This window comes from Myodes glareolus, chromosome 19 (assembly GCF_982192425.1).
Source record: "Myodes glareolus chromosome 19, mMyoGla1.1, whole genome shotgun sequence".
NCBI lineage: Eukaryota > Metazoa > Chordata > Mammalia > Rodentia > Cricetidae > Myodes > Myodes glareolus.
The window spans coordinates 62,677,933-62,705,248 of record NC_142044.1 but is presented as its reverse complement, the minus strand read 5'-3'; the positions used below and the strand labels follow the sequence as shown (position 1 = coordinate 62,705,248).

The following is a 27,316-nucleotide window of genomic DNA, read 5'->3' as shown; positions in this document are numbered from 1 at the left end:
GAGATAATTTGTCAAGAGGCTTAAAAGCCTACTGCAGGAGTTCCCTGCCACAACCCTCTCTGAGCCCCTGCCTCTTTCCCTCCAGTGGCTGCAGCTCCTCTGAGACCCCAGAGAGCTCTATTTTAGAAAAGTCTAAGCTGAGAGCTGGAGAGACCTTAGGGATCTTTGCAATAAAGTCAAGTGACCTTTGGCAAGTCGGTCATGTCCTCTGTTCACACACTTTGTACACAGATGAACACAGACACACACACACACACACACACACACACTCACGTCTGTCCCTACTTATAAAGGGCACAAGAAGCCCTGGGATTTCAAGATGATGAAGATGGGTGAGGTGGATAGTACTCGGTACCAATGCTATCGCAGCATGCAGAAGACCATGGCTGCAGATGCTGCATCACGGGCCACCGCTGCAGTAGTCCCAGGTCTACCCATTGCCCTGCCCTTGCAATGTTTCGGCAACCCCTCCCTCCTGAGGCCCAGCCGAAGATAAGCGCTTATCAATTATCTCGCTTTCTTTTTTTTTTCTCCCCCCCCCCCCTTTTTTTTTAATGGATTTGGCTGCTGCATCTCAGGGTACCATGGTGATGGGTGCCATAGAGATGAGAACTGACTTGAATTGGCTTATCTCCTCATGCCAGGGTCCCTTCCTAGCCCCACCCCCACAAAGCTCCCAGGTCAGAAGACCTCAGAGAGAAGGGGGGAGGGCCCCCTGGGAAGCAACCCAGTGAAGGCGAGCAGAACCTGCTTTCTCTCCCTCCCTCTCCATCATCCCCCTTCCCTCTTCCTTCCCATTACCAACAGCAATTGTATTCAAACCCAATAATTACAGTAACTGCAACAATAATCATCATTTATTGGAGTTGTTCTACCAGCATTTAACTCCCCAAAGCATCTTCTAACTTGCTGTTGCCACAGCACTCTCTGCGGGAGGAGTGTGCCCATTTTGCAGTGGGGAAGCTGAAATTCAGACAGGATCCCCACCACCACACGTCCTAGCTCCTATCGGAGGCAGAGAAGAGACACAGCAGCCTTTAACATCTACCAAAATCCACTCAACTCCCAGGGTCTTTCAGAGGCGCTAAACCTCTAATCTCGATTTTCTGGGTCATTCTGTGGTCTCATTTAAGAGAACTTATTTAACAGCTTCTTTGGGTCCTATGATGCTGAGAACCAGACTGGAGAGGCTGCCGGCCCAGGATGTAGACTTTAGAACAGGAGTGGAGGTTTTCCTGTGTCTACACTGAGGGGCCTCAGGAGAAGATCATCTGGTCCAGAGCTCCTCAATGCTGTTCCTTGCTAACCTAGGAGAAGGTTTCTCTGTCTGGTCCCACAGTACGGGGTGTGGACCTTCCCGAGCATTTGGAAAGTAGAAATGAAGTCCTTTTAAGAAAGCGATTTCTGTCCTCAGGAAACCCCACTCTGATGGATCCCCAAACCACTCAAAGAAACCCTGTGAGAAGTTCAGGCATCTCAAAGAGTAGTGTTTCCCTTCTCTACTCAGTGGAAATATTTTGGGGCTTCCTAACACTCCCTCATCAGAATCCAAGCAGAAAGGCTATCTGGGTCCCAATTCCCCTTTCCCCAAGATAGGGATCCAGAGGTCCAGGATGCCACGGGGTCCTGCTGCCTCCCTTCACGCTTGTCCTAATGGAACCAGAACCAGAATCACAGGAGGGAGAAGGCGGTACAGGTGTGGGGGGACTGGGGATTAGGGGGGAAGTAGAGGACCTAGTGGGATGAGGGAACCAGCAGGAAGTGTCCAAGAGGCCTGCGGGGGGGGGGGGCAAGTCCAGGAAGAGGGTCAACAAAAGCAAAGTATGTATGAAAAGGACACAATGAAGCATATTACTTTGTATGTAAAATTTTAAACACCAAAAGAAAGAAAAAGGAAATGCAAGGAAGATCTTGGAGAATTAAATTAACTGGATGGATTTACTTCCAGATTTTTTTCTGTCTATTAATGCAGAAGCCAGTCATGGTGGTGTGCCCAAGTCCCAACTATTTCATAGGCCAAGGGGGAAGACTGAATATAAGGTCAGCCTGGGTGGTGGATCTCAGGGGAGAAAGACAGGCAAGGAAAAGAAGCAACCGTTTTGTCAGGGATAGGATTGGTACCTACTTAGAACAAGTGGCCAAGTCTGCCGATCCCCCCAACACCAGGGACACCTCAAGCCAGGCAAGCCGCCCACCTGCATCCCGCCCTGGAAGCCGGAGGGGCCAGGGGCTGGGCAGTGTCACACGCTCACTTCTGTGTCCTCTGAGTTCGTTTGGGATTCTTTCTTCTGGGGCTCCGCATCTACCACTTTCTCCACCTTGGTGGTGCCCACGAGGATGGCCAGCCGCTGAGCCACAGTCTTGGTGTCAGGGAACAGGATGAAGTTGTAGATCAGCGAAGCCAGGACAGCCCCTGTGAGGGGTCCCACCCAGAAGATCTGAGGAGACAGAAGTAGGTGTGAACCATCAGTAGTGCAGGGTGATTTTGGAACCCTGCCTGTGCCCTGCCGCCTGCCGCCTGCCGCCCTTAGCACTGACTTGCTCCCAAGCCCAGCCCCAGGGACTCTCAAGTGCCCACAGAGCAGTGACCTGAGAACTATGAGCCCAGGGCTTCCTTCCTTCCCTGGAGGGTGCAGCCAAAGCGAAAGCTGGGGCTCCAGTCCTCTCCACTGCTCCTCTTCCCTCTCACCTCTCCTGTTTTAGCCCTGACTATTGCTGTTTCTATCTCTGCTTCTGTGTGGTCTATTTCTGTTTGTCTTTTTCTTTATTCAAGTTTGAAAATTGGTCCAGCTGGAGAAAGTGAAGAAGGAAGCAGCCAGAACATAAAGCCTGGGCCAAGGCTGCAGCTTCTGCCCTGGCCCACTTCTTGCCAGTCCCTGGATACTGCAGGATATTGGAGCCGAAAGAGCCGGGATGCTCACCTCGGCTTTTTGAATGCAGGGAAATCTGTACTCCTGGATGGTCTAAATGACCTGGTGACGAGATCTGGCTGATTTTTCTCCCTGTGGATTTCCTAATGGTAAAACCTACTAGCTCTAGTCCTCTATACCCCAAGCCTAACAGTGGAGGGGCTCACCCAGTGGACTGCGAACTTCCCGACAATGACAGCAGGACCAAAGGAGCGAGCTGGGTTCATGGAACAGCCGGTGAAGTAGATCTAGAGAAGACGTTCAGGATCAAAGTACGAGGAGGTTTGAGGCAGCCTAAAAAGGCTGACATTTCCCCCGCCCCCACCTCGGCTAGTCCTATATTACAGGGTACTCACTACCTCAGGCTACGAGACATGAGGAGCTCAGGGAAAGACTCTTCCTGGCCTTTGGAGTCCTATAGTTTCTCCAGGGAGGATTCCAGTATGTGCACATGCAGGGTGTTCTTTTTTGATTCCTTACCCCAATGAGGTGGCCCAGAGCCACAGAGATCCCAATCATGGCAGCTGGGGAGCCCAAGGTCTGCCGACTGTCCATGGACGCAAAGACACAGAGCACCAGCTGCAGCGTCAGGATCAACTCCACGGCCACCGCCTGGCCGGTTGACGTGCTATTGTGGACCTGGGCAGAGAGGAAAGGGGTACGCCAGGGTGGACGTGGGCTCTGCCCGCGGGACAGTGAGACTCCCTAGGTCTAGTTTTCTCTCAGCCCCAGAACCTAAGGTCTGAGTGGCTGACTCATACATCCTACATCTGGATGCCCAATGCCTGTGGAAGGCGCCTCTCCTAGTCTGCCATTGAGGGAGGCCTGTGGTTCAGGGGGACACGGAAGTAAGGAACAAGAAAGCTTGAGGACAGATGGAGGAGGCCTGCGGGCAGTCGTGGAAGCAGGTGGAACAAAGGCAACTGCGGGAGGGAAGCAGGCCCCAGGGACCCGGGAGATGGCAGAGGGGAGGACACAAACAGAGCACTGCGCAGTAAACAGTGTGGGCAGGGTCCCCTCTCTCCCTCCGTCCCAGCCCCACCCCGTGCCAGCCTTTAGATGCCTGGCCCTTCTGACTCCCTCTCCTCCCTGTTCCATTCCTGCCCTGCCTAGATGAGGGCGCAAGTCCATCCCTCTAGAACCCAGAGACCTGCTCGGAGCAGCTAAGGAGTGCGTGGCTACCTTATCCGACCCCTCCACCCTGCCTTGGCTCCTGTCTGGACTCCCACCCTTACCACCTGACTCTGTCTCCCGTGCCCTATCACCCGCATCATTCCCAGGCCTCTTTGCACCTACCACGTTGACTCCCAGGGTCTCTCGGACACCTCCTGGAGTTACCCCGTAGAGAAGAGCGGCTCCAGCGGTGGCCCCTGCCAGCTGGGCAGCAATATAGGCCACAGCCCGAGGCAAAGAGATATGGGACCCCACGAGGTAGGCCAGCGTCACCGCGGGGTTGGCATGGGCCCCGCTGGTCTTCCAGGAGATCTGCACAGCTGTGGCCGTGGCCAGGTTGAAGGTAATGGCGATCTGCAGCACAGAGGGAAGGGCCACAGGCCAGGGCAGGACAGAGCCCACACCAAAGAACACATACAGCCCCGTGGCCAGGAACTCAGCAAACAGAGCCTTGCTGATGGCTGTCCAGAGTCTGCCAGCCAGGAAGAAAGCCCTACAACACAGCCTTGGCTCCATGTCTTATCACCTTGTGCTTCAGGTCTGCTGCTCCTGTTCCTCCCTGATTCCTCTGTCTCCTCAGGTCTCCTGTCCCCTGGTCTCACTTTCTGTGGTGGCCTGCACACTGCTGCCCTCAGGAGCAAGCTGCTCAGACTGACGGGGAGCCTGCTGAGGGCACTATGCGTGTCTTGGGGTGGGAGGTACAGAGGGCTGTGCTCACGTGCCTAGCTCCACCTTGGGCTCACCTGATGGGGGGAGCAGGCCAGTAAGGGGGTGACACTGGGCACTGAGCTGGAACCTTCTGGGACAGCCAAACACTGGCTGCTGAAAGAAGTCTCGCCTGAGACCCGGAGATTCAGAATGGACGTCAGGTCCCCAGTGTCAGCTCAGAGACAGCAGGATCACTGAGAACCCCACGTTCAAGGCCTGCTTCAGGGTTTCCCATGTCCAACCATCTAGTCTCTTCCTCTGAAGAGGTGGGGTGTATCCTGTGCCCCATAAACCTAGGTGTAAAATTAAGGTCTTTCCACCAATCCCACCTAAAGCCGCACTCCCATGTTGCAGATGCGAACAGTCAATTTTACTGAGGATATGTGGTCCTGGGTGTGTGGCCGGAGCAATGGAGTTCGGGTTCACCACATAGTCCTCAAACTGTGCCAGCTGCCACATGGGGCCCTGACCAGTTCTACTGTCCACTGGGGAGTTTCCTCTGGTCCTTCCCTCACTTCCTGCCTCTCTATCTTCTCTTACCCGCTTCATAGCCTTACTTCTCCCTGTCTGCCTCTCTGTGATTTATTAGGTCAGATGGTTATCTACTTTTGTGGCTATACTGGGTCCTAAAGTGTCACCAATGCCTAGACAGTATCCCCTCGCTCCCCAGCAGCATCACAAAGCATTGTCTTAAACAAAGGTCTTCCCTCTGTGGAGCTGACCAAGCAATACTCTCACCCTGCCCTGCCCTGCCCCCCGGCTGCGCCTACCACACACAGGCTCCTCAGTCTGTCTCCAAATGCATCCATCCGCCTCCCTCTTTTCTTTTCTCCAGTTCAGTTTGGTGATACCTAAGAAGTATCCTTGATCCTTCTCCCCATAAAGCTATTGAGCCCTGCTGGTTTTGAATCCTGCTTGCATCTGGGCTGTACCCTCCTCCCTCAACCCTGCAGCCAATAGCCAGTTCATATCCTCACTTTGCCCTAGTCAGCTCTCCACACTCCAGTCAGAACGGAGCTTCACAAAGGTAGTGATCAGCCGGCTGCGCTCTGCTGAAGTCTCTGCTAGGCCTCTGCCACCCTCTTTGGTCAGCATCCTGGGGTGAGCATCCTGCCCGTCGCTGAGACTCTCCCTCTTCTCAGAGAGCCCTCAACACTCTCTTTGCCTGGGTAACTCCTAGCCCATCCCTGAGGCCAGCTTCCAGTGTCACCTGCTTCTGTCCCGGGTAAGGACATCTCTGTGTGTTGTCACCATACCTAGACAGTTTCACACAGTCAGGACGCTGTTGCTGCAGAGTTGATGTGTCTCCCCAGCAAGGTGTTAAGCCCGTAGGGAAGGAATCACATTTAGCTCATCTCTGTACACAGTGTCTTGCACGGAGACTGCCTATACTAGATACTCAATAACGAGCAGGTGACTGTCACGTTGGTTTCATTCTGGTCTGCTGTTCCTATGACTGTCCTCCTGCCCCCTCACAGGACTGAATTCTCTGACATCTTCAAAGGACCACAGGCTCTGCCATGCCTTCCCCCATCTCAGTCCCAAGAAAACCCCTGCCTCCTCTTTTCTTCCAGCTGTCCTGGCTTTCCCTTCCTCTCCTCAGAGGAACCTTGGTTTCTCACTGGGAGCAGCCTGCTCTTGCCAGTGCCCGCTGCTAGTCCCTGTCCTCGCCACCACTCCCTTCTCGTTCTCATGCCCTCTCTGTCTGGTCTGAGCTGCCAGGCCCAGCTGGCAGCACTGGACGCTGTGCGGGCACAGCCGTAATGGCAGGTCTCTGCCTCCTCTGTGACTCTCATGCCCCCTCCCCAGCTTCTTGTTGACACGATGCCTGATCAGGACGGATAGAGAATGCCAGCTGGGAGTCAGCTCCAGTCTCGGTTAGGCTGGACACTCTTGACCCCAGGCTAACCTGCTGGGGCCAGGCACCCATGCACCCCTGGCCTCATTGGAGGCGGAAGCTCTGCTCAGCTGATCCTTTCTCTGTCTCACTGGCCCCAGATGATTCTCTCTCCCTTTTCTCTTTGTTTTTTCAAAACAGGGTTTCTCTGTGTAGCCCTGGCTGTCCTGGAACTCACTTTGTAGACCAGGCTGGCCTCAAACTCACAGAGACCTACTGCCTCTGCCTCCCGAGTGTTGGGATTAGTGTTCTCTCTTATTCTTAAAAATCATTTTCTTTACATTTTTAATTAATTAATTAATTAATTTTTTTTTTCGAGACAGGGTTTTTCTGTAGCTTTGGAGCCTGTCCTGGAACTAGCTCTTGTAGACCAGGCTGGCCTCGAACTCACAAAGATCCACCTGCCTCTGCCTCCTAAGTGCTGGGATTAAAGGCGTGCACCACTACCGCCCGGCTTACATTTTTATTTTATTGTGTGTATATGAGTATATGCACAGATCGTGTTCAGAGGGCAACTTTCTGGAGCCATTTCTCCCATGTGGGTCCTAGGGATTGAAGTCATGTCATCAAGTTCAGTAAGGTGTCTCTACTCACTGACCCCCTCCCGCCCATCCCCCTTGCCCATCTCTCCCATTCTTCAACCCCCCTCCCCCCACTACACAAACTCCTTGCTTTATCTGACTTCCCATAATTGTGTACCGCCCATCCTACCTAGAAAGCTAGGCCTCCAGCCTTCTTGCCTGCTTCCTACCAGCTGAGGGCTCAACCATGGCCCACACTCTACCCAGCTGCCCATGGCTCTAAGCAAGAGGTGGCCTTTCTCTTATGCCAGAGATCCTTCCAGAATGCCACAGTGGTCACATCACCCATCAACCCTTCAGTGGCTCCCCGTACCTCAATGACCAACATGCAAGGAGAGATTGCTTCCTCCTGCCCCAGTTCCCACCCCGCCTGTCCTCTTTACTACAGCTGGGCCAAACATTTACAGAGTCCCTTCTGAGCCCTCCACGTTGGCGAGGCATTTCTTCTGTCTCTCCTTCGAGACAGTTCTCAAGTGCGGTTTCCCTGAGAAGCCTTCCTTCCCTGGTGTTCTTCCGTAGCAGAATCTAAGTGAGCTACAGAGAGATGTAGGATTGAGCAAATGAGGGAGACGGAGGGGTGCCCTCAGCGTACCTCAGAGGCCTGCTTCCCAGCCCTCTCCTGGGCTGTGCCTGGTAGAAGGATGGCCATTTACCAGCCGTCATGTCTGACCTAGCCTGGTTCTGAATGTGTGCCAACAGAACTGTGTGGAGAGTTTGGATAACACAAACAGAAGTGTGTTGAATACTGCCACGTGGCTTGCATGCTGACCAGCTGCTTGGCCTCTGTGATGGCACAACCTTGCTTTTAAGTGGGTATTGTTCTTATGACCCCACGGGTTGGGAGAGGTTTCTGCAGACACCTCAGGACACTATCCGCCCCCACTCCCTCACCTCTGGGGCACAGACTCTGTGGAGATCAGACACACAGAGAAGGGTTTCGACTGCTGTGGCAGGTCAGGGCCAAGTACCACCTGCAGCCCTGCTCTGCTGGCGGAAGGTAAAAGACACTAAGTGCCCTGAGAGCTTCTTTCCCAAAATCATTTGGGACAGACCACCTTGGCTCCCACTCAGCCTGGGACAAGGTCTTTCACCGCTGAGGGCAGGCAGGCATTGCCCAGTTCCTGTTTTTCCTGCCCCAGCCAGCACCTTCCTGGGCCCAAACAGTCCCAGACTCCAGTGCCGATCTGAGCTCACTAGTGCTCAGAAGCCTTTTGTCCCAGCCCCACACCTGGCTGCCTGCCGCTCCTCCTGGACGTGTGCTCCCACTGAAGCTCAGGCCGGGGGAGCGGGGCGGGGGGAGGGGGAGTGAGGCCAGCAAGAGAGAACTAAAGCATAATCGCAAGGAAGGGGCTCAAGCCAGTCTGTGTCACCTCGCTGGCTCTGACCAGACTGGCAGGCTGCCAGGTCACTCATGACGGAGGAGAGGGCTGAGCTGAGAGGAGCTGCGATCGGATCCTCCCCCAAATTCTTCCTCCTGCCCATCCATCTCAACAGCCACCTCCTGCCCACCACCGTCCAGGTTTAGCTCGAATCCTCTTCCACCTATCACAGCACCGTGCCCATCCACCGCCGATGGAAACTGGCAGCTTCCGGAGAGAGGAATAGGCACAGAGGAAGAGCCTTCAGCTGGAGAATATGGGCTCTCCGTCCATTCCCCCTTCAGGCAGAGAAGTCTGTCAGAGAGCGGACAGAGCATGTGTGTGCTTGGGTGGGACTTCACACAGGTGCGCTGCAGAATACAGGGAGCCTGGCTCTTTGAGAGTGGCCGGGGGTGGGGGGTGGGGGCGGCATGACTGTGGCTTGTATGCCCATGCTAAGAGAAGAGGAACACACAGGGATGATATAGCCTCCCCAAGCACAGCTAGCTGCAGGTCAGTGCCACAGCTAGGAGCCCCAGAAATGGACAGGTTTAGTGTATGTGTGTGTGCAAGGCTTTGTCAGTTCATGGACGATCACACACAGGTGCACAGCGCCCTCTGCTGGCAAACCTGCCTGCCCACTGTTCTAACTGGATCAAGCAGAGCAGTGACTCCTCTGCTTCAATGCCCCACCCACTGAGGGTCTGTCTCTTGTAGGCCCCTGTTCACCCTGTCACAGGCCCCTTGGGGTCTGTTAGACAGGAGAATGCAAATCAGAGTTGTCTGAAAGTTGAACTGGTGTTCTGTCGCCCTCTGCACCTCCTCCTGGGTAGTGAGGTAGTGGGCTGGCAAGGGGCTACTCCCTGGTTACCTCAGAAACCTTAGCCTGGGACACTCTCTTTGTGCTCTTGAGCAGCCTCATCGCTGCCTGGATCCAGAGTCCAATCCCAGGGAAGAAGTGATGTGTGTGGATTTGGTGGGCGTGTCTGCCCCCTGCTGGCTAGAGCTGGCACTTGCAGTCAGCACCCTCACTTGCAGGAAGTGGGAAAGAAAAGGCAAGATGCGGTGTGTGTGTGTGTGTGTGTGTGTGTGTGTGTGTGTGTGTGTAGGGGGTAGGTTCTGTGTACTCTCCCCCCCCCCCCAGTTGACTGCTGTTCCATGGAAGCCTGTGGGACAGGCAGTTTTGGGTCCAGCGGTTTTCACTGCCTTTCTGACCCTAGGCTGTTTCGGAGGTGGTCTGGGTGGGTTGGCCTCCCAGCCTGGGTCTGCAGCTTCTCCTTCCCACTCCTGCTGCCTCCGACCCTGTTGAGGCGAAGCTGAGGATCAAGGGAGAGGTTCTGCTGAGGAGCCGCAGACTCAAGCAGGATCTGGAGAACAGACGTCCTTACTCTCTCAGAGGGACCTTACTAGGGTCTAATTCCCAGTCAGGATCTCACTTCTCCTCATGGCAACCCAGGGGGCAGGTAAATAGAACCCAATTTATGGGCTCATCATCCCAGGGGTAGCAAGATTTGAATGTGGGGCCGTGCGGTGGTGGTGTATGCCTTTAATCTCAGCACTTGGTGGGCGAGGCAGCCTGGTCTACAGAGACAGTTCCAGAACAGCCCTGAAACTCAAAACAAACTTGAAAAACAAAACAAAATCAAAAAAGATTTGGATGTGGGTGGCCAGTTTTCACCCTGGACTCTTTAACCATGGTGCTGGGTTGCGTGCTGACTGGTCATGGGTCTTTACCCGCTCCTCACAGAGAGTCTGTTGGTATTCCTCACCCTTACCTCATCTGGCTCCTCAGACCCTGTGAGGAAGCATTTGGATACATTTTACAGGTTAACAATGGAAGCTCAGGAGTTTCCCGAATGTCAATAGCAACTGGACAAACAGACAAGGACAGGAGGGGTGAGGGAGTGACAGGACCCCCTCCCCACTCTGCCAAAGGCAGAAGACAGAAGCCCCGAGGAGCTGGGTGGGGAGATGCTGTGTCCCTATGAGGGAGACAGTAACCTCTGAGCACAGGCTCCAGGACGCCGCCTTTCGGAAACACTGGAGTCCCAGAGAAGGAAGCTCCAGGCTGGTGCTCTCAGGACTGAGAGCCTCTCACCCCTTTGGAATCTCAAGGGCCTGTGTCGGTTCCCTCCCCACCCTACCTGGCACACCAGGCCCTCCTCAAGTGGCAGGGACTGAACATAGCTGAAGGGACAGGTGGAACGGGCGTGTGACTTGGCTGCGGACCCTCTTCTTGGCCCTCCCTGCTCTCCTGTGCTGTTTCTGTTTTTTTCTGTTTCTACATTTGGTCTTGCCACCCTCCAGCTCTCTGGTCCTATCTGCCTCCCCTAGCCTCAGCTTTTCCTTTTGGAGGATTTGTCTGATGGTCTCTGTGCCCTCTGATGAACACGTGTGAGGGTGTGGTATCACAAAGGGAGACATGACTGGCCATTGTCCCAAGAGGTTTCTGGAGGGAGACGACAGCGGAATATGAAGATTGATGGTTTTACTGGGAAGTGCCCAACCCCAAAACCAGCTCCCCCATCCTTGACCGAAAATAAATAGGATGGTATTCAATGAACCATCTGTTCCTCTGCTGAGGGGTTCTGGGGGTGTCCCCTCTGCCCACATGGGGGCTGGCTTTGGGCTGGGTGACCTAGCAGACTGTACCACCCCTTTCTGGTGTGGTCCTGGGCAGTCTGTGAGCTCGGTAGTGCATTCACAGTCTCTGAGGTCTGACGCGTGGCATTCATTCTGCCTAATCCTGAAGAGACCCTGTCCCCGTCAGACTCCAGCCTCTGGCCCCACCCGAGTGTCCCACTGTGGGCTTCTGCTTCCATCCCTATCTTCAGCGTGGGTCCAGTGCCTCTTCCCCGCCAAGAGGGAGGTTGGGAAAGATACTCGGAGGTCTAGTTTTCTTCTTCTTTGCCAGCAGTTCAGGGATGAGGGACTGGCCCCTGCCTGCACTGGTCAGTGTGCCGTCAGCTCTATGGTCTTTTTCCGCTCTTCCCGATGCTCTTCCCAGTCCTCGTCCGGCTCGTAGGTGCCTTTGACGACGGCCACACGATCGCTGAGGCTCAGGGAGGAGGGGAAGAGCAGGTAGAAGTAGAGGATGGCAGCCAGGACGGCCCCCACAATCGGCCCCACCCAGAAGACCTGCAAGACAGGGTTAAAGCAGAAGCTGAGCCCAGAACTCATGTCCTTCCTCATTAGAACACAGACACACAGACCTGGAAAGGAAATGGACTTCCAGGCTTCCAGGTTTCCAGAGGGAAAAATGTCTTCCCATCTCAGCCAGTCCTTAATGACAAAGTCATGGACCACAGACACACAGACCCTCCAAGGAGGCAGGCAGAGCCCAGGACAGATAGGCTTCCTAACCCCAGTCTAAAGAGAAGCAAGGGAACCTTCCGAGCAGGCGAACAGAGCCCCCAACATGATGTCTTCCAAGGTGCAGAGCTTCCCCAGCGTCCCCTGCCGAAGCAAGGCTCTGCCACCCTCTTCTGCACTCTAAGCCTGGCTGACATACGGACACAAGACACTGTCCGGAGGGACAGTCCCAGAAAAGCATGCCCCCAACATCTCCATTTGGACAGATACACAGAGGGACAGACAAAATCCTCAGAGGATCAACACAGATGCCCGCCCCACTTCTAGAGAAGTGTTGGTCCACCCCACCCCTCGGGCTACATTTCAGCCCCTTCTGTGTTCCCTTCTCCTTCCAGCCCCCGGGTTCTGGGCCCATAACACCCAGAAAGTCCAATCCCTCCTGGACTTTCACTTCAGTTCCCTGTGTTTCCAGCACCTGGTAGGGAGCCAGGGGAGGCCCACACTCACCCAATGAGAGGGGCTGAACCGATCCATGACCACCGCGGGGCCAAAGGAACGGGCTGGGTTCATGGAACAACCGGTGAAGTAGATCTGGGTAGACGGAGTCACAGTGAGGAGGGCACCATCCCTTCCCCTCCCACAGAATTCTGACTCTCTCAGGGTCACAGGATAGGAACCACCCACATCTCAAAGTCGGATTTTCCAGTTCCTAGGTTGCTGACTCTGTTCACGCAGCCCACCTGACCATCAGACCATGCCCTCCAGACCATGTCCTCTTCCCTTCTTGGCCTCTTTTGGGCTTACTTCTCTGACCTCACCCTCCCTTCCACTTAGTCGCACCGTTTCTCAGTCCAGAGAGGCTTCGGGGGGGGGGGGGCAAAACCTAGGGCACAGTAGGGCTACAGCCCAGAAGCCCCAAGACCAGGCCTTAACCTCTGCTGGGTCTCATCTTTCTGGAGGAGTTGCTGTTCTAGGGCTCCATATTCACCCTGCGTGGCTTCTCTCCATGACACCCCAGCCTATGTCAGCACTACTCACCCCCACAAGGTGGCCCAGCGTGACAGACAGGCCGATGGACAAAGCTGGGGAGCCCACTGGGCTGGTACGGCGGGAGTCGGTGGAGGAGAAGATGCAGAGAGCCAGCTGGAAGGTCAAGATCAGCTCCACCACTGTGGCCTTGCCAGGCGTTGTGCTGTTGCTCAGCTACAAAGGAAAAGCTGGATTAGGCCCCTGCTGCCTTCAGGGTCTGTGACAGGGCTAGCGAGTGCAGTTCTGGCCTCCAAGGACACCTAGAGCCTGAGCTCTTGGACGCCAAGCCCTCTGCATGAACCAGACAAGCCATTCGTTACAGAAACCATACTTCAATGTGCACAGGCTTGAAGCTCAGGCCTGTAGCCAGAGGGTAGGGTGTCAGCGAGTTTTCCTGGGCACCATCGTGTCAATGGCTCTGCCCAATCCCCAGCCCCCACAAGCTGGCATTTACCCTCCCTCCTGTGGGCAGCTGCCCAGTTTGCCTCCTGCAAACTGCCCCTGGCCTCCTATCCGTGCCTGACCCGCTGCCGGTGCCAACCTCAAACCCGTCTCTCCAGTGTGGCTGACTCACGGCTTGACAATGGCCGCGAAAATCCTCCTCTGTGTTTGATTAATGAACCCAGTTCACATGGGACAGGGGGCTGAATCTAGGGCTGCAAAAATGGGGAGACAGTAGGGGGCAGGAGCAGGGGTTACAAAAAGGGGAGCAGGTATTTGGGGAATGTCACATCATAACTTCTAAGTGTAACACCCATGACACTTTCTATGCTATGTCCACCTCCATGTTATGGCTAATAAATTGGAAGCCCATGAAGATCGGGGTTACCCCAGACCACGATTACGATCCATTGCTCTTTAAAGGTTCCATTAAAAGTACACGGCCAAGGGGATGACAAGAAAAAGCTCACAGGTGAGCCTAGAAGCCGAGGGGGTGTTTCAGCAGCCATGGGGAGCAAGGCCAGGTAGAGCAGTGTAAGATGAGGGGCAGCTGAAGTAGAGTGTGAGAAGAAGCTAGGACAGGGGTACTGCTGGGCCAGGATGCTGGTTGGTAAACCAATTTTTCCTGGTAAAGTTGTGGTGCACCAGCCTTTTGGTTGTACCCATTCTCAAGATGAAGGAGCATGGAGGATTGGTCTTAAACGTCCCCAAGAGTCTCTGCCCACGCCTCCACCGTCTGGTAGGCACTCACCGCATTGACGGCCAGGTTGCCCCGGGCATTGATTGGCGCCAACCAGTAGAGGATGCCTGCCCCAGCAATGGCGCCCACCAGCTGGGCTGCCACGTAGAAGATAGCACGAAGCAGCGAGATCTGGTTGCCTACTAAGAGGGCCAGAGTAATGGCCGGATTGATGTGGCCACCGCTCACAGGCCCCAGAGCTTGAGCTAGGGTACCTATGGCCAGGCCAAAAGCGATGGAGATCTGCAGAATGGAGGGCAGCGCCGAGGGCCACTTGAGTGCCGAGCCCAGGCCAAAGAAGACGAAGATGAGGGTGGCCAGGAACTCCGCAAACACGGCCTTGAAGAAGGCCACTGAGCACACCTCCTTCTTCATGGTGGCCTTGGGTGCCCGGCGGCAGCGGCAGCGTCGCAGGGAGGCCGTCGGGGCGGCGCTGGCAGCGGCGGGCGTCTGGCTGCGGGGCTCTGCGCGCGGTGCGGCGCCCACTCCGTGGCAGGCGGCCTGGCGCGGGCCGGGCAGGGGTGCACTATATAGAGGGCGCGCGCCCCGCGGCGGGCAGAGCGCGGGGGGGCCGGGGGCGGCTCCCGTGCCCAGGGGCCAGCGCAGCGCGCAGGGAGCGAGCCTGGCGGGCGCGCGCTCGCCGCCCCCTGTCCCGCGCGCCCCCGACCCCCCGCCCGCACAGCGGCGAACCCGCCCGGGCCACGTGACCCACGCGGCGGTGTAGACCGGCCCGGCGGGCTGGGTCGCGCGCATCGTACGCTCCGCGCTGCTCCCGCGCCCTCCTGACCGACGTACGTGCCCGGGCTCCCTGGGCTGCTGTCTCCCGTCGCACAGAGCTCTGGAAGTCCCTCTCGTCGGCCTTCACCCGCGGCCCGGGACGGCTGACCGTCTTAACCTTTTCTGCTCCTCGGGCTTTGGGTCCAGCTCCTCCTTTTCCTCGCGCGACCAGGGCATCCTGACCCGGCTTCACCCACGGCCGGGCCAGAGTGATGCGATTCTTTGAGGACAGCGCCTCTTAGCTCCCTATCCGCCCGTGGCGGGGGCGGTCCGGCGATCGTGGGCCTCTCCCCGGACCAGCCCGGCGGGAGCGGGGGCGTTGGGTAGGGAACACAGTGCCAGCCTGCCCTGCGCTTGGCAATCCTCGACGCCACGTGTGGCAGTGTCGGCTCTAGGCAGCAGGCTCTAGGAGACATTCTCCATGGCAGCCTTGGGAGCCCTGGGGTGGTGACCGATTTGGGCTTAGGGAAGAGGCCCTGAGACTGGGGTCAGAGTGAAGGGCCTCTCTCGTTCCCGACCCAGAAGTCCCTCACTTTAGACCTCCGCTCCCTTCTCTCTTCCTCCTCAGCCAGACTCTTAAGGTCCATTTAAACCCTCATTTAGTTTTGGTCGCTCTCCAAGTCGGCTGCTAATCCTTGTTGGTCTTTCTTCCAAACGTGGCAGTCTCGGTTTCCCTTCTCTTTTCTCTTCTCTTCTCTTCTCTTCTCTTCTCTTCTCTTCTCTTCTCTTCTCTTCTCTTCTCTCTCTCTTTCTGTGTGTTCCGTTCATTTCTTCTCCCTCCCACTGGTCTCTTTGCCGTTTTCTTTTTCTCTATCCCTTTTTGTTTTCTAAGTCATCCTCTTTCTGTTTCTGCCTGCCTCTCTGACTCTTGGTTTCTGCTTTTTCCTTCCTTCCTTTTACAGTCAACCTGTCTATTACTGTTTCTGCCTACTCTCTATTTCACTGTTCTTTAGTCTCTTAATCCGTGGGTCTTTGTTTTTGCCTGTCTCTATCTCATTTTCCTATGTCTGACTCTCATACAGTTTGTCTTTCTGGCCCCCACTCCCACCGCAATCAAGTGCTTCACACTCTAGGACTGGGTCACACATTTTTCTAGTTCCCAGCTCCCTCTTGTCCCTTATCTCTCCCCTGTGGGCCTCCAGACCTCCTCTGCTGCTCTCAGCCCTCGCCAGGTTGGGTATGTGTGGAAGGAGGATAGAGGGCTTTCCAGGGCTTGGGGACAGGGCAGGGACCCACCTCAGGGCCCCCTGTGCCCTCCACCATTCGTGCTTGAGCACTTTGTATGGTGCCAGCCCTAGAGCAAGGCTCTCATGCTATGATCCATTTAAAAACCTCCCAGGGCAGTTAAGTCCTGCGGTGCAGCCGGGAGAGAGGAAAGATATGCGTGTCCCGCAGAGGATGAGAGGAGGTGCCTACAGAAAAGCAAGAACCTGGAGGAGGGACTTCAGGCCAGGTGGCAGCTAAGAGGCCAAAGAAAACAGGGTCCAAAGAAACCCCGCTATTGTTTCCCATTCTGCCTGGCATTTCCTGCTGAGCGACTCCTCCCCAACGGCTCCAGTCAGGTGGACTGTTCTTTTCTCTGTGGAGTTGCAAGGCTATGCCCCCAGCAGGGCAAGGCAGCTGCAATAAGGATTTTCTTTAGGGCTTGAGGTTCAGACTGAAGAAGGGCCATAATTGCTTCAAAGACCTGGAGGTCAGACACACCCCCTCTGTAGCTCTCAGTTTGCCTTCCCTAAGCACTTCTATCCTTTTTTTAAAAAAAATTAAGTGGGCTGGAGAGATGGCTCAGAGGTTAAGAGCATTGCCTGCCCTTCCAAGAGTCCTGAGTTCAATACCCAGCAACCACATGGTGGCTCACAACCATCTGTAATGGGGTCTGGTGCCCTCTTCTGGCCTGCAGACGTACACACAGACAGAATATTGTATACATAATAAATAAATATTTAAAACATTAATTAATTTATTTTTCTTCACCTTTTTTGTCCAGGCACTGGCTTACTGAATCCATAGGTCTCACATTCTATTTTCCTCGGGTGGGCAGGAATCAGAGCTCCTGGGAGACCGGCCATCAAAGGCCGTTCCTACCTGAGAATGTGAACCTTACTCTCCCCAGCTGACAAACAACCGGGAGGCTAAGAACTTTCCTTGCTGGGAAGACAACTCAGCGGCAGAGCCATTGCCTCACATATGTGGGGCCCTAAGTCCAATTCCCAGGGATGGGGAGGGAAAAAAGATGTTAGTTTGGGTCAGGCATGGTAGCTCACACCTTTTATTCCAGTCTTTGGGAGGCAGAGGCAGGCAGATCTCTGTGAGTTCGAGGCCAGCCTGGTCTACAGAGTGAGTTCTAGATCAGCCAGAGACTACATAGTGAGACCCTGTCTCAAAGACAAACAAACAAAAGAACTAGTTCTTGCCATTTTATGGATTAAAATATAAGTTGGAATTGTCTCTTCTGTGCTAATTATTTAATTCCAAGCAACCTTGTGAGAAGACCAGAGCTCAGAAGTCACTTGCTCAGGCTGGCAGTGGCCTGGGATAGAGACCACAGACTTGGTCACAAGGACTGGCCTTGGTGTCACCAAAGACGGCCCTGTCTGTCAAGGTCCCCCCAAGGGCAACCGGTTCTGTTTCCAAAGATTGTGTCTGAGGCCTTTTCATCTCTCTAACCATCAGGCTCACCAGATCCCTTACTGGAGAAACGATGGGAGAGAGTTTCTGGCAAAATTATGGAGACATGGGAAGAGAAAGGAGCCTATTACCCCAGAGTCTGGATGGAGCCTCGTACCAGTGGAGAACCAAAAATCTCAACACAGTTGGCAACATTTGTTTAAAGCCTTCTCCTTTCCCAACCACAAACCCCCAGTTTTCTAGCCTCTCAGGGAAGACATCATTTACAATCAAAAAGACTTGTGAAATGTGGTGTCTACTGGGATTTTCTTATCTCACTGTAATCCCACCCAAGACACCTTGGGAGCTGCTTCACCATCTGTTATAGAGAGGGGACTCAGACTAGCGCAGAGTTAATAATCCCAACGCAACGAGCGTTTGCTTAAGGCTTTCTCCTTCCCAGCTGTAAACCTGCAATTTTCTTGGAATTCCATCAGAAACGCCCTTTACCGTAAAACGTACATCCCAACCTCCTTGTGCAACTTCCAGTTTTACTTTTTCAGACCCAAGGCTCCTCCAGAGACACCCTGAAATCACATTTATTGAAGAAAGCCAGTTTCTCGGCACCCTGTTGAGGGTCACCAACGTGTCCTATGTGGCTAACACTCAGACACATCACTGGCAGACTTCACTGAGAAGCCGATGCCCACGCTCTCAGCTAGTCCTCGTTTTCCTTCTAATAAAAGTGTCTTTTAATGAACTCCAGTCCAACGTCGTCTCCTGGAGTTCTTTTCTGTGTCAGAGCCAAGGATCCGATCTGAACTAAAGATTAAGGGAACTCAGGCACTTGTGGGTGACAATGGGGCTGTGATTCCGTCCCTCCCACTGCTGTCATAGGTACTATATTTTAGAATAGGGGCTGGAGAGATCGTTCCATGGTTAAGAGCATTGACTGCTCTTCCAGAGAACCTGGGTTCGGTTCCCAGAGCTCACATGGTGGCTCGCAATGGTCTGTAACCCAGTCCAAGGGATCACCTATTCTGGCCTTCATGAGCACCAAGCACATACACGGTGCACAGACATATATGCAGGCAACATGTTCATAGCACATGCGATAAAATAAAAGTAATAATAAGAATTGTCTTTGCCCTGTGCACTCAAGGTCCTGACCTTCCTGTTCCAAAGGAAGTTCCCTGGGAACTGTTCATCTGGGAAGAGTGTCTTCCTACCTGTGGCTGAGGGGCTAACATCTCTCAGAGAAAGGCTCTTCTCCCATCTCTCCTAATATAGGGACCCCTGGAAGGAGAGGGTTGGGGTGGAAATGTTAGGAACCTGGACTGTCTCTGGCAAGTGGACTGAATTGACCATTGTTAAGCTGTGGGAGATATAAAGCGTTTATTGACGAATGGACGTTTATTGTTTCCTATGCAGAACACTGTGTTGACAAGACCAAAAGGAAGAGACAGTAGGAGAATGCCTTGCCTCCGAGGAGCTTCCACTCTGCCTGCGAGGCGTGGTGTACATTCAGGACCACAGCTTATAGACACCAACACCAAAGTCATTCTGCACAAAATGGGAAAGGGGGAAGGATGCCACCGGGACAGGTGGTCAGCCACTTCCTCCTGTCAGTCCAGAGCTGTGTGTGTCCCCAGTTTGGGGACCTGGAAGTCTGCTCACCTGCCTCTATGCTGTGCTGTGTCTGTCTAGTTTGGGTGTGTCTGAGCTCCACCTTCTTGACTGGGTGCCCTTCAAGGGCAGGAACCACCCATGAGTCCTTGTGGCATTTCCTCTGACCCACTCACCACCCACTTCAAGGCCATCTGTCCACTATAAGATGGAGACTTGGGCTGGGCTGAGTGTTCTGGTTTTGGTCAGGGGCTCTCAGGAAGAGACTGGGGCTTGCCTCAGTGGAAAGATGCAGGATCTTGTGTAAGACAGCCTGGGTTCAAGTCTTGGCTCTGCTGTGTATTGTCTGTATGTCTTTGGGCCAACCTTTAGGGCCCCAGTTCTAGAATCAAATGGGAAAAGGGGCATTTGCTCTGCCTATCTCACAAGGTTGGAATGTTGGGGGAATCGTGTGGAAACAGTAAAGTCTTACATGGCTGGGGACTGTGACCCTTCGTGAACCGATGGAAGGTCTCCATAGATGAGTTAAGACATAGGAAGTGGTGCTGGGACACAGAGACGCGTATCACTTATTCCCCGATTCGCCCATCATTTAGGCTTCAGTCTTGGGGCGGATGTGACTCAGGAAGTGGTTCAGATACGTTCTTGACCTTCAAGAGGGGTGTGTTGGGGTAAGTGGAGTGGGCATAGGGTGCCTTAATCCTTTGAACTTTCAAGGCAATGACCGAGAGGCAGCCCCAGTCACTGATGCCACTCTTCGGAAGCCATGAGGTCAAGTCACTGTCAGAAGCTGTTGGAGTATGGGAGGGTCCTTCCCACAGTGTGTACGTCCAATGAGCCTCTTCTTGCCTCCAACGAGAAATTTGGTCAGGGAGACACAAAGGTCACAGCTACAGAGATTTTGTTTTGATCTGGTCACATGAATGGGGTGTTGGGATGAGGCTGGTGCTATGGACAAATGCAGTTAGAAGTCTTGAGAGTCAACACGGAGAAGGGGCTCCAGGCTCACGCCTTGGATTAGTTAGCAGCTGCCAAGAGAGGAAGGGTGACTGAGGGAGAAGGTGGAAGACTGCCAGCTCGCAGGCAAGGAGGAAAGCTCAGAGCCTGGACCAGGAAGCGGCCGGCCAGCGCCAAACCCGGCTCCTTCTGTCTGGACCTTGGGGCCCCAGGGCTCCCATTTGCTTTAACTACCAATTACACGAAGTAGAGAAAGTTAGAGGTCTGGCTTTTCTGCCTTCCCCTACTGGAGAAGGCGGTGATAATGAAAACGAACCTAATAATGTGTGATAATGGAATCACAGTTCACACGGAGTCTTTATATGCATAGTTTTACTTAATCCCAGTTTAATCTCATCTGAGAACCGTTGCCCTGCTCTGGTTTAGAAGTCTGGGTTCCAGATTCTGGACCCGCCTCTGCCTGGTCCAGTCACTTCCTTTCTCTGATCCACGAGAGCGCAGACTGCAAGGTCACACACAGTAAGCTGGAAAGCGAGGAGCACAGGGCAGGGAGGGAGGAAATGAAAGAGAGAACAGAGATTCCTGGGGGGGGAGGGGCAACAAGTGACGGAGGGGTGTTGCTTGGTGCCTGTGGTTGCATGCCTGAGCACCTTGCCCTGCCAGCCATAGGCATGTGCTGTGTGCCAGGATCCCGGGCTCACTTGCGAAACCGAGTGTCTCCTTTCATGCTGTATCTAATTGCAAATCTCCCCTCTCAGGACAAAAGCTGCAGCCCGACGGAGGGCTTTTGTTTTCTTTGCCCAAATGGTAGACTAATCTTTGCGGGTGTGTGGGCTCCCTGGGGAAGAGAGTCCTGCAACACCCTCTCCCGGTTGAAGAGGCCTCCCTTGGGGTAGAAGGGGAGTCCTTGGATACCCAGTCCTCCGTTCCCCAGAGGTTATATCTAGGGGAATTGTTCTCTAGTTGACAGGCTCCTTCCAGCAATGAGTCCTGGCAAGTCTTTGGGCCAAGGACTGTTAATATGGTAGAGTCTTCCCAGAAGGTCGAGGAAGAGGTTGGAAACCAGCTCCCCACTCCTTCCTGGGCCTGACTTGCTAGGAGGACTCTTCCATAGCAGAGAAAGTGGATTTATTGCAGGTCCCAGAGTAGGCGGCTAAAGCGGGAATGAGAAATCCCGGCCCTGTATCACCATGGGCATTCAGGGTCACACTCAGGCACATGTAGACCCTGCACGTGAGGAGAGAAGCACGCGGAGATGGACGGGCACTTTTACATCTGAACAAAACCAGATACCAACCACAGGCCCCCCAAGATGGTCTCTACGCACGTTTCCCCCTGCACCAGGTGCGGGCTCTCCAGAGCTCTCCTTCTCCCGCCCGCCTGCTTTCCCTCCCCACTGGCTTGGTTCCCCAAGTTCCTGGTTCCCTGCAAGAGATGAGCCGGATGGTCGCTGGGGCCAAGACTTCGGGTGGGGGTGCTGCCAGGTTCCCGGGCGAGCCCCTTCTTGAGGCTCACCGTGCTTGCGGGCGCTGGAGCAGCCACTCAGCACCGGGGGCGGACGGTGCGCCGGGGGAGGGAAGGGGCGGGCGGTCGCTGACTGCGCTGCGGTACGCTGCGGTGCGGGGTGGGGCGCTCAGGCTTTGCTCCCACGCGGCATGCTCTGCGGGGAGTGGAGCTCCACCGACTGCCGCCGCCGCACTTCGCGCTCCTCCCAATCAGTGTCGGGCTCTAGGCCCTTGAGCACCGCCAGGCGCTCCTGCAGGCTCTTTGTCGAGGGGAATAGCAGGTAGTTGTAGAGGAGGGAGCCAATGATAGCGCCCACCAGGGGCCCGATCCAGAAGACCTGTGCGGGTTAGAGGAGAGATTATGATACCGGCTCACCCAGCCCGCCGGACCCCCCCCCCCCCCCGTACATTCTGCTGTCCAGGCTGCGTAGGAACAGGCCCTTGGGTGCCTCTGATACCGTCAGCTTGAGCTACCAAGGGCGACTTGTTAGTGTAGTGGGTGAGTGGGCAAATTCTTAAGCCTGCTGTCTGCCTGGGAGTGCGGATTCTACCACTTGTGTGAACTTAGACAACCCACTTTCTCGGAACCTGTTTCTTTTCTTACAGAATGCTCACTTCTTAGAGATGGGACAATTAAAGGAGCAAGGTTTGCAAAGCTCTGAGCAAAGGGCCCAGCACATACCAAGCTGTTAAGCATGAGTATCATTTACTGGGTTCTGAATGCCAGGCACTATGTTATGGAGATAAACTCGATTAATTTTCCCCCAAGAAAGCCGATAAAATACTGACTGTTATCTTCATTTATAGCAAGGGACAGGGGAGGACAGAATCTTTGGCACGGCTCTGAAGGGTGGAACAAATGTTTCCCAGGGACAATGTTTCAGGACAAGTGGAGAGGGATTGAGAAGTCCACCCCTCTATCCCCCCCCCATCTGTTATAGCCCCCTAGTGTCTCTCTGGGATGATTTCTAGGAACGGGGAAGTCAGGGCTTTGGCCCTTACCCAGTGGTCATCAAACTTGCCGGTAACAACTGCCGGAGCCAGGGAGCGTGCTGGGTTCATGGAGCAGCCCGTGAAGTAGATCTGCAGGCAGGAGGGTGGAGTGGGGTGGGGTGGGGTGGGGGGGTATGGGGTATGTAAGAGAAAAAAGGAGACTGAGAACAGGGCGGGGTGTCCTCACCCCCACCCCCTCCCAGTGCTTGGAAGCTTGGGCTCAGTTTAAGGTGAACCCTTGAAAGGGGGCACGAGTGGCTCACGCCTTTCATCCCAGCACTCGGAAGGCAGAGGCAGGAGGATCTCAGTGAGTTCAAGGATAACCTGATCTACAGAGTGAGTTTCAGGCTAGCCGATGAGGCTACGTAGTGAGACCCAGTCTCAAAAAAAAAAAAAAAAAAAGTGATTAATTCCTGACCGTGTATTACTTGACTGAAGACTGTCTGCCCTTTGGGGTGTCTGGGAGCCCCAGTCTCAGGTTGTGTGTCTCCCTTGGGCATTCTGTGTTATTGTCCCTCTGGGGAGTTGTATGTGTATTTCTCTACAATGTCCCATGTGGGACATTTTTCTTTGGGACATCTTTTCCATATTTCTTTGGGGGGGGGCATGTATGTTTTGGTTCCTGCAGAGTGGCTGGAACCTATGGCCGTGACTTACTCCAAGGAGGTGGCCCAGGGTTACAGAGAAACCGATGGAGAGAGCAGGGCTGCCCAGGTTGTCGCTGCGTCGCTCGTCCGTGGAGGCAAAGATGCAGATCACCAGCTGCAGGGTCAGGAAGAGCTCCACTGTCACCGCCTGCCCCGCTGTTGCATTGTTGTGGAGCTGGAGGGGGGGGCAGTGAGTGAGTGGAGGGGAGCTGCTCACTCTGCCTGCCCCCTCTTCTGTTCCCCTGCTTCTAGCTCCCTGGAAGCCTCTAGGGTCAGAGCCAGGAAACTGCCCCCTCCGCCCTAATTGTAACCACTAACCCTTCTGGATCCTGGCCCTGAGGCAGGGCAGGGACCTGGGACAGCCTGAGGGTGGGAGGTGGACCCCAGAACCTAACAGATGAGGAGGCTGAGGTCTGTGAGAGGAAAGAAGTCGTGATTCAGATTTTGGGAAGGGGTCTGATTGCAGCAGGAAGCTTTGGGACTGGTAACAGAAACAGTCTGTTTCTCTAGGTCACCCTGATACAAAGGGGTTCCACGGTCAAAGAACGTATACTTTGGTGGGTCATCTCTGCCTTCACCTCTCCCCATTGCATTCAGAATTCTGTCCCCAGGGCTGCTCCCTGCACATCCTGTGGAGGAGGGGGGGAGCCCTAGAATGCTGAAGGTGGGGTGTCCATGGTCAATGCAGCTCCTGCTGTGGGAAAGAAGAGAACTTGGGGCTGAGCTAAGAGGCCGTTTCATAACCTGGCCACACCCAGTGCTGTTTCTCCCTGGGTTTGTCATCCTGTACCCCACACCCTGCCCTCTGGGGTTGAGCACTGCACAGGGAGGGCTGGGGACAATTCCTAAGCCCCACACTCCTTCTCTAGGTCCTGAGCTCCTAGCCTTGTGCTTCAAGGTCTTTCTAGGGTCTAGCTTCAACTCTGCTACAGCCTCCTAGAGACGGGAAAGAGGGCTTGAAACTGCTGCTTTTGAGGCTTCTGTTTACTGGGGGACTATTTGCTTTGGTCTCAGTGTCCCATTCTGTACAATGGGGATGATAAAACCAATCCTGGAGAATCAAGGATGACAAGGGTGAGCCTCTAACCCCACTCTTGTTGGCGGTGGCTGTTCAAGGGGGATGCTCAAGATGTGGGTCTGATGTCACATAGCCAGGTCTATTTCTAGAATGTCATTGTTTACTGCCTCCATGATTTGGGCCCACTGAATGCCGGGTTAAAACTATAGGATCGGGAGATTTCAGAACTAAACTTACAACGCTGTACCAAGGATAAACTAGTATGTGACCTGGCAAAGGGCAGATCCGCATCAAGGGCAACTTCCTGTGGTCCAAGCTGACTCTTGGTGTCATCCTCAGAGAACACGAGCAGCTCGGATGGTCACTGGTCTCTCGCCAGCCTCAGGACAAATGGGCACTATGCTGCCTTATTCCAGACAGGCAGGCTTCCCGCCACCACGCAAGATGGGTCAGTGCAGAGGAACAGCCTTTGATGGTGACTGCTGGGTAGGCTGGGAGATGTTGGAGGACAAGGGCTGGCCGCTCCCCAGGGTCTTAGTTTCCCCAGTGTCTTCCTGCTAGAAAAAGCCTGAGGTGTGCTCTCAGGAAGTTCTTCTTTGACTCTAGCTGGGTGTCTGCCTGTTGTAAAACTCATTTAATTTTTAATAGCAATAGATACATTCCATCCCTCGCTTCGGCCCCCCTAGCCTTTTTGACTGTAGGTGTCCAGTCTCACTGTATTCTCCAGTCTGAAGAAGAGTGTTCTCTGTCCCTCTCATGAGAAAAGTCACTCCTTCAGATGAGGTGAGCGTGTGCAGGGCTGAGGGAGCAAGCAAGTGGCGAAATGGAGAAGGAGGTGTGAGAGGTTCTTGCTTTCCTGGGTCGGGGTAGGGGTCCAGTTGTGCCTTGTCCCTAGATTCCTAGGCCCACACAGATTGGAGAGGAGAAGAACCCTGGCTCCATTTTCTCCTCTCAAAGTGTTTCAGGCGCTGTGCACCACCATGGCACAAAGGCACCATTGCTTGGCAAGCTCCAGACCCTCCCTGCAGGCTTCTGTCGGGTTCTGGTAATTCTGGCATGAGTAAACTCTAGAGGGAAGCTCCACCGCTTCCCTTCCCAATTCTGTTTCTTTGTTTGCGAGACAAAGCCCAGATGGTATTTAGGACAATTGGTTGAGGGAGAGATCATGGGTTTTGCAGCTGAATCAGGATCTGAGGGTTTGGCACACACCCTACCCACCTGAGCCCACCCTCCCTTAGAGAACTGTCAGTGTTTGGCTCGTGAGGAACGAACTGTCTCGTCCTCACACAGTCAGCGCTGTGGGGAGAGCTCATCCCTTCATCTCTAGATCTCCGCAACTGCACTTGGAAGTTCCCGAGGCCCCAAGGGCCTGCCTGTCTGTTCTAGGGTGCTGTGTCTGGCTGCACTCCACACTAGGCCTCCTCTGGAGTATAACAGAAACCCGAGCATGCTCTACCTTGGTGGGACTGGGTGCAAGGCCCCCAGGTGGTCAACAGGATTCTGCTCCTGGTGACTCTGGCTCTCTCCTCAGCTCTCCTGATGTAGCTGTGTTTCTAGCCTAGCTCTGTTTCTCCACTCAGCCTGTCCACATAGCTCATCCAACCCAACGGTTCTCAGTATCCACCCCTCCAAGAAGGGGCAGAGCTTCAGGCTACTCACAGCGTTGACAGCCAGGTCCCCGCGGATTTCTACTGGAGTAATCTCATGGAGTATTGCAGCCCCGACCACAGCCCCCAGCAGCTGGGCAGCCACGTAGAAGGCAGCTCGAAGGAAGGAGACATGGCAGCCCACTAGGCAGGCCACAGTCACAGCAGGGTTGATGTGGGCCCCGCTGACATGGCCCAGAGCTTGAACCAAGGTGCCAATGCCCAGGCCAAAGGCCACAGCAATCTGGAGCACAGACGGTGGGGAGCTGGCCCACTGGAGGGCTGAGCCAAGGCCAAAGAAAACGAAAAGGAGCGTGGCCAGGAATTCAGCCAACACGGCCCGGGAGAAGGCTATGGATCGGAGTTCCCACATGCTGCCCAGCCTTCTGAGCCCTGGCCAGGGGTCTGGGCCACGGGAGTGGCTTTTCCTTGCCCCCTCTCTTTTTCTCTCCTCTCTTTCTTTGGGCCTCTCTGGAGGCTGGACCTTGGGCACTTATAGGGCCTTTCTATCCTGGATTTGGGCACGTGGGATAGAGGAGGTGTGTCTGCCAATACCATGTTCTCCCATGGTGGCCTTGCCCCCACCCCTGCCCCTGCCCACCCAATGTTCTATCTTACCATCTTGGCTTTCACAGCTGACTAATGTTCTCATTAATGAACTCCAGATAAGGATTGACGTCCCCTGTTTTCCGTGTTTGTTCCCTCAGCTACCCCAGGGAACTGCCGCAGGGCCTCCCCCGCCTCCATGGTGGCCACCACCAGCACCAGTTCCTGTAGAGAAGACTGTGTCCACTGGCTTTCTCACTGACTGAGTGGTCAAGGGAGGGGCAGTGCCTCATCCATAACCAACTGTGAGGAACTGTCGGAGCAGACTGGAAGGTCTTCCTTCTGGAAAGGGATGGAAAACAACCGGACGGCCCGTGACAAATTTCCAAGGCAAAAGGCCTAGTACTGGCTTTCTCGCAGTTAATCACCCATAAGTCATTTTGCTTTACCTTCAGCCAAAAAACCTCAGCCAGAGAGCAACTCCCATTGCCCGTGCTCCGTGGCTCTGGGGTCCTGGCCCTGCGTGGTGCAGTCACTAGGGTCAGCTGGGGGAAATGAAGGCTTCTGTTCAGCAAAGCTCACTCCTGTCTCTGAGATGTGACAAGTCTGGTCTGTCTCTATAAATGAGATAATAAAACTATCTCCCGGGATAGAGATTTGCATGGATACGGTGCCGGGCTCTCAGGAAGAACTCGGGTTCTGTCAGCCATTGCTCAGCGCTGTTTGCAACAGATTCCAGTTACCACCCGTCAGCACAGAGCCACCCTTGCCATAGGAAGAAGGCATTTCTGCGGCACGTGTGTGGCACAGCCAGTCCTATAAGCTCAAGGAAACCACAGTGCCTGCT

The 27,316-nt window shown here is 54.5% G+C and overlaps 3 protein-coding genes across 6 annotated transcripts; all 3 read right to left on the bottom strand.

The window, feature by feature from the left end:
* Positions 1-829: 829 nt before the first annotated feature.
* On the bottom strand, positions 830-4,772 carry Aqp6 (aquaporin 6). Of its 3 annotated transcripts, none has more exons than XM_087899278.1 (5): positions 4,206-4,772; positions 3,390-3,548; positions 3,077-3,157; positions 2,253-2,438; positions 830-1,307 (listed from the first exon to the last, which is right to left on the bottom strand). In XM_087899278.1, the coding sequence occupies exons 1-5, from the start codon at positions 4,596-4,598 to the stop codon at positions 1,287-1,289; spliced, it is 840 nt and encodes a 279-aa protein (XP_087755404.1). In that variant the 5' UTR covers positions 4,599-4,772; the 3' UTR covers positions 830-1,286. The 3 variants fall into 3 exon arrangements, with proteins under 3 accessions (XP_087755404.1, XP_087755405.1, XP_048300546.1); XM_087899279.1 differs by having other exon boundaries at positions 2,196-2,438; positions 4,206-4,770; XM_048444589.3 differs by having other exon boundaries at positions 830-2,438; positions 4,206-4,770.
* A 6,327-nt stretch (positions 4,773-11,099) lies between these two features.
* Positions 11,100-15,185, bottom strand: Aqp5 (aquaporin 5). The gene is made up of 4 exons (XM_048444539.3): positions 14,160-15,185; positions 12,977-13,141; positions 12,446-12,529; positions 11,100-11,764 (listed from the first exon to the last, which is right to left on the bottom strand). The coding sequence occupies exons 1-4, from the start codon at positions 14,898-14,900 to the stop codon at positions 11,579-11,581; spliced, it is 1,176 nt and encodes a 391-aa protein (XP_048300496.2). The 5' UTR covers positions 14,901-15,185; the 3' UTR covers positions 11,100-11,578.
* Positions 15,186-18,907: 3,722 nt separating this feature from the next.
* On the bottom strand, positions 18,908-26,412 carry Aqp2 (aquaporin 2). 2 transcript variants are annotated; one of them, XM_087899277.1, is made up of 4 exons: positions 25,937-26,412; positions 23,270-23,374; positions 22,622-22,702; positions 18,908-21,957 (listed from the first exon to the last, which is right to left on the bottom strand). In XM_087899277.1, the coding sequence occupies exons 1-4, from the start codon at positions 26,294-26,296 to the stop codon at positions 21,748-21,750; spliced, it is 756 nt and encodes a 251-aa protein (XP_087755403.1). In that variant the 5' UTR covers positions 26,297-26,412; the 3' UTR covers positions 18,908-21,747. The 2 variants fall into 2 exon arrangements, with proteins under 2 accessions (XP_087755403.1, XP_087755402.1); XM_087899276.1 differs by having other exon boundaries at positions 23,270-23,434; positions 25,937-26,411.
* Positions 26,413-27,316: the final 904 nt, after the last annotated feature.

Excerpts from the sequence above, each read along its gene's own strand:
- Aqp2 (XM_087899276.1), bottom strand. The coding sequence starts at position 26,296 with ATGTGGGAACTCCGATCCATAGCCTTCTCCCGGGCCGTGTTGGCTGAA. Across the intron at positions 23,435-25,936 it reads GGGACCTGGCTGTCAACGCT|CTCCACAACAATGCAACAGC; the intron begins GTGAGTAGCCTG and ends CCCCCCCTCCAG. Across the intron at positions 22,703-23,269 it reads CCCTGGGCCACCTCCTTGGA|ATCTACTTCACGGGCTGCTC; the intron begins GTAAGTCACGGC and ends TCCTGCCTGCAG.
- Aqp6 (XM_087899278.1), bottom strand. The coding sequence starts at position 4,598 with ATGGAGCCAAGGCTGTGTTGTAGGGCTTTCTTCCTGGCTGGCAGACTC. Across the intron at positions 3,158-3,389 it reads CTCTGGGCCACCTCATTGGG|ATCTACTTCACCGGCTGTTC; the intron begins GTAAGGAATCAA and ends CGTCTTCTCTAG. Across the intron at positions 1,308-2,252 it reads CGAACTCAGAGGACACAGAA|GTTAGCAAGGAACAGCATTG; the intron begins GTGAGCGTGTGA and ends ACCTTCTCCTAG.
- Aqp5 (XM_048444539.3), bottom strand. The coding sequence starts at position 14,900 with ATGCGCGCGACCCAGCCCGCCGGGCCGGTCTACACCGCCGCGTGGGTC. Across the intron at positions 13,142-14,159 it reads GCAACCTGGCCGTCAATGCG|CTGAGCAACAGCACAACGCC; the intron begins GTGAGTGCCTAC and ends TTTCCTTTGTAG. Across the intron at positions 11,765-12,445 it reads GGTTCAGCCCCTCTCATTGG|GTCTTCTGGGTGGGGCCGAT; the intron begins GTGAGTGTGGGC and ends CCTGTCTTGCAG.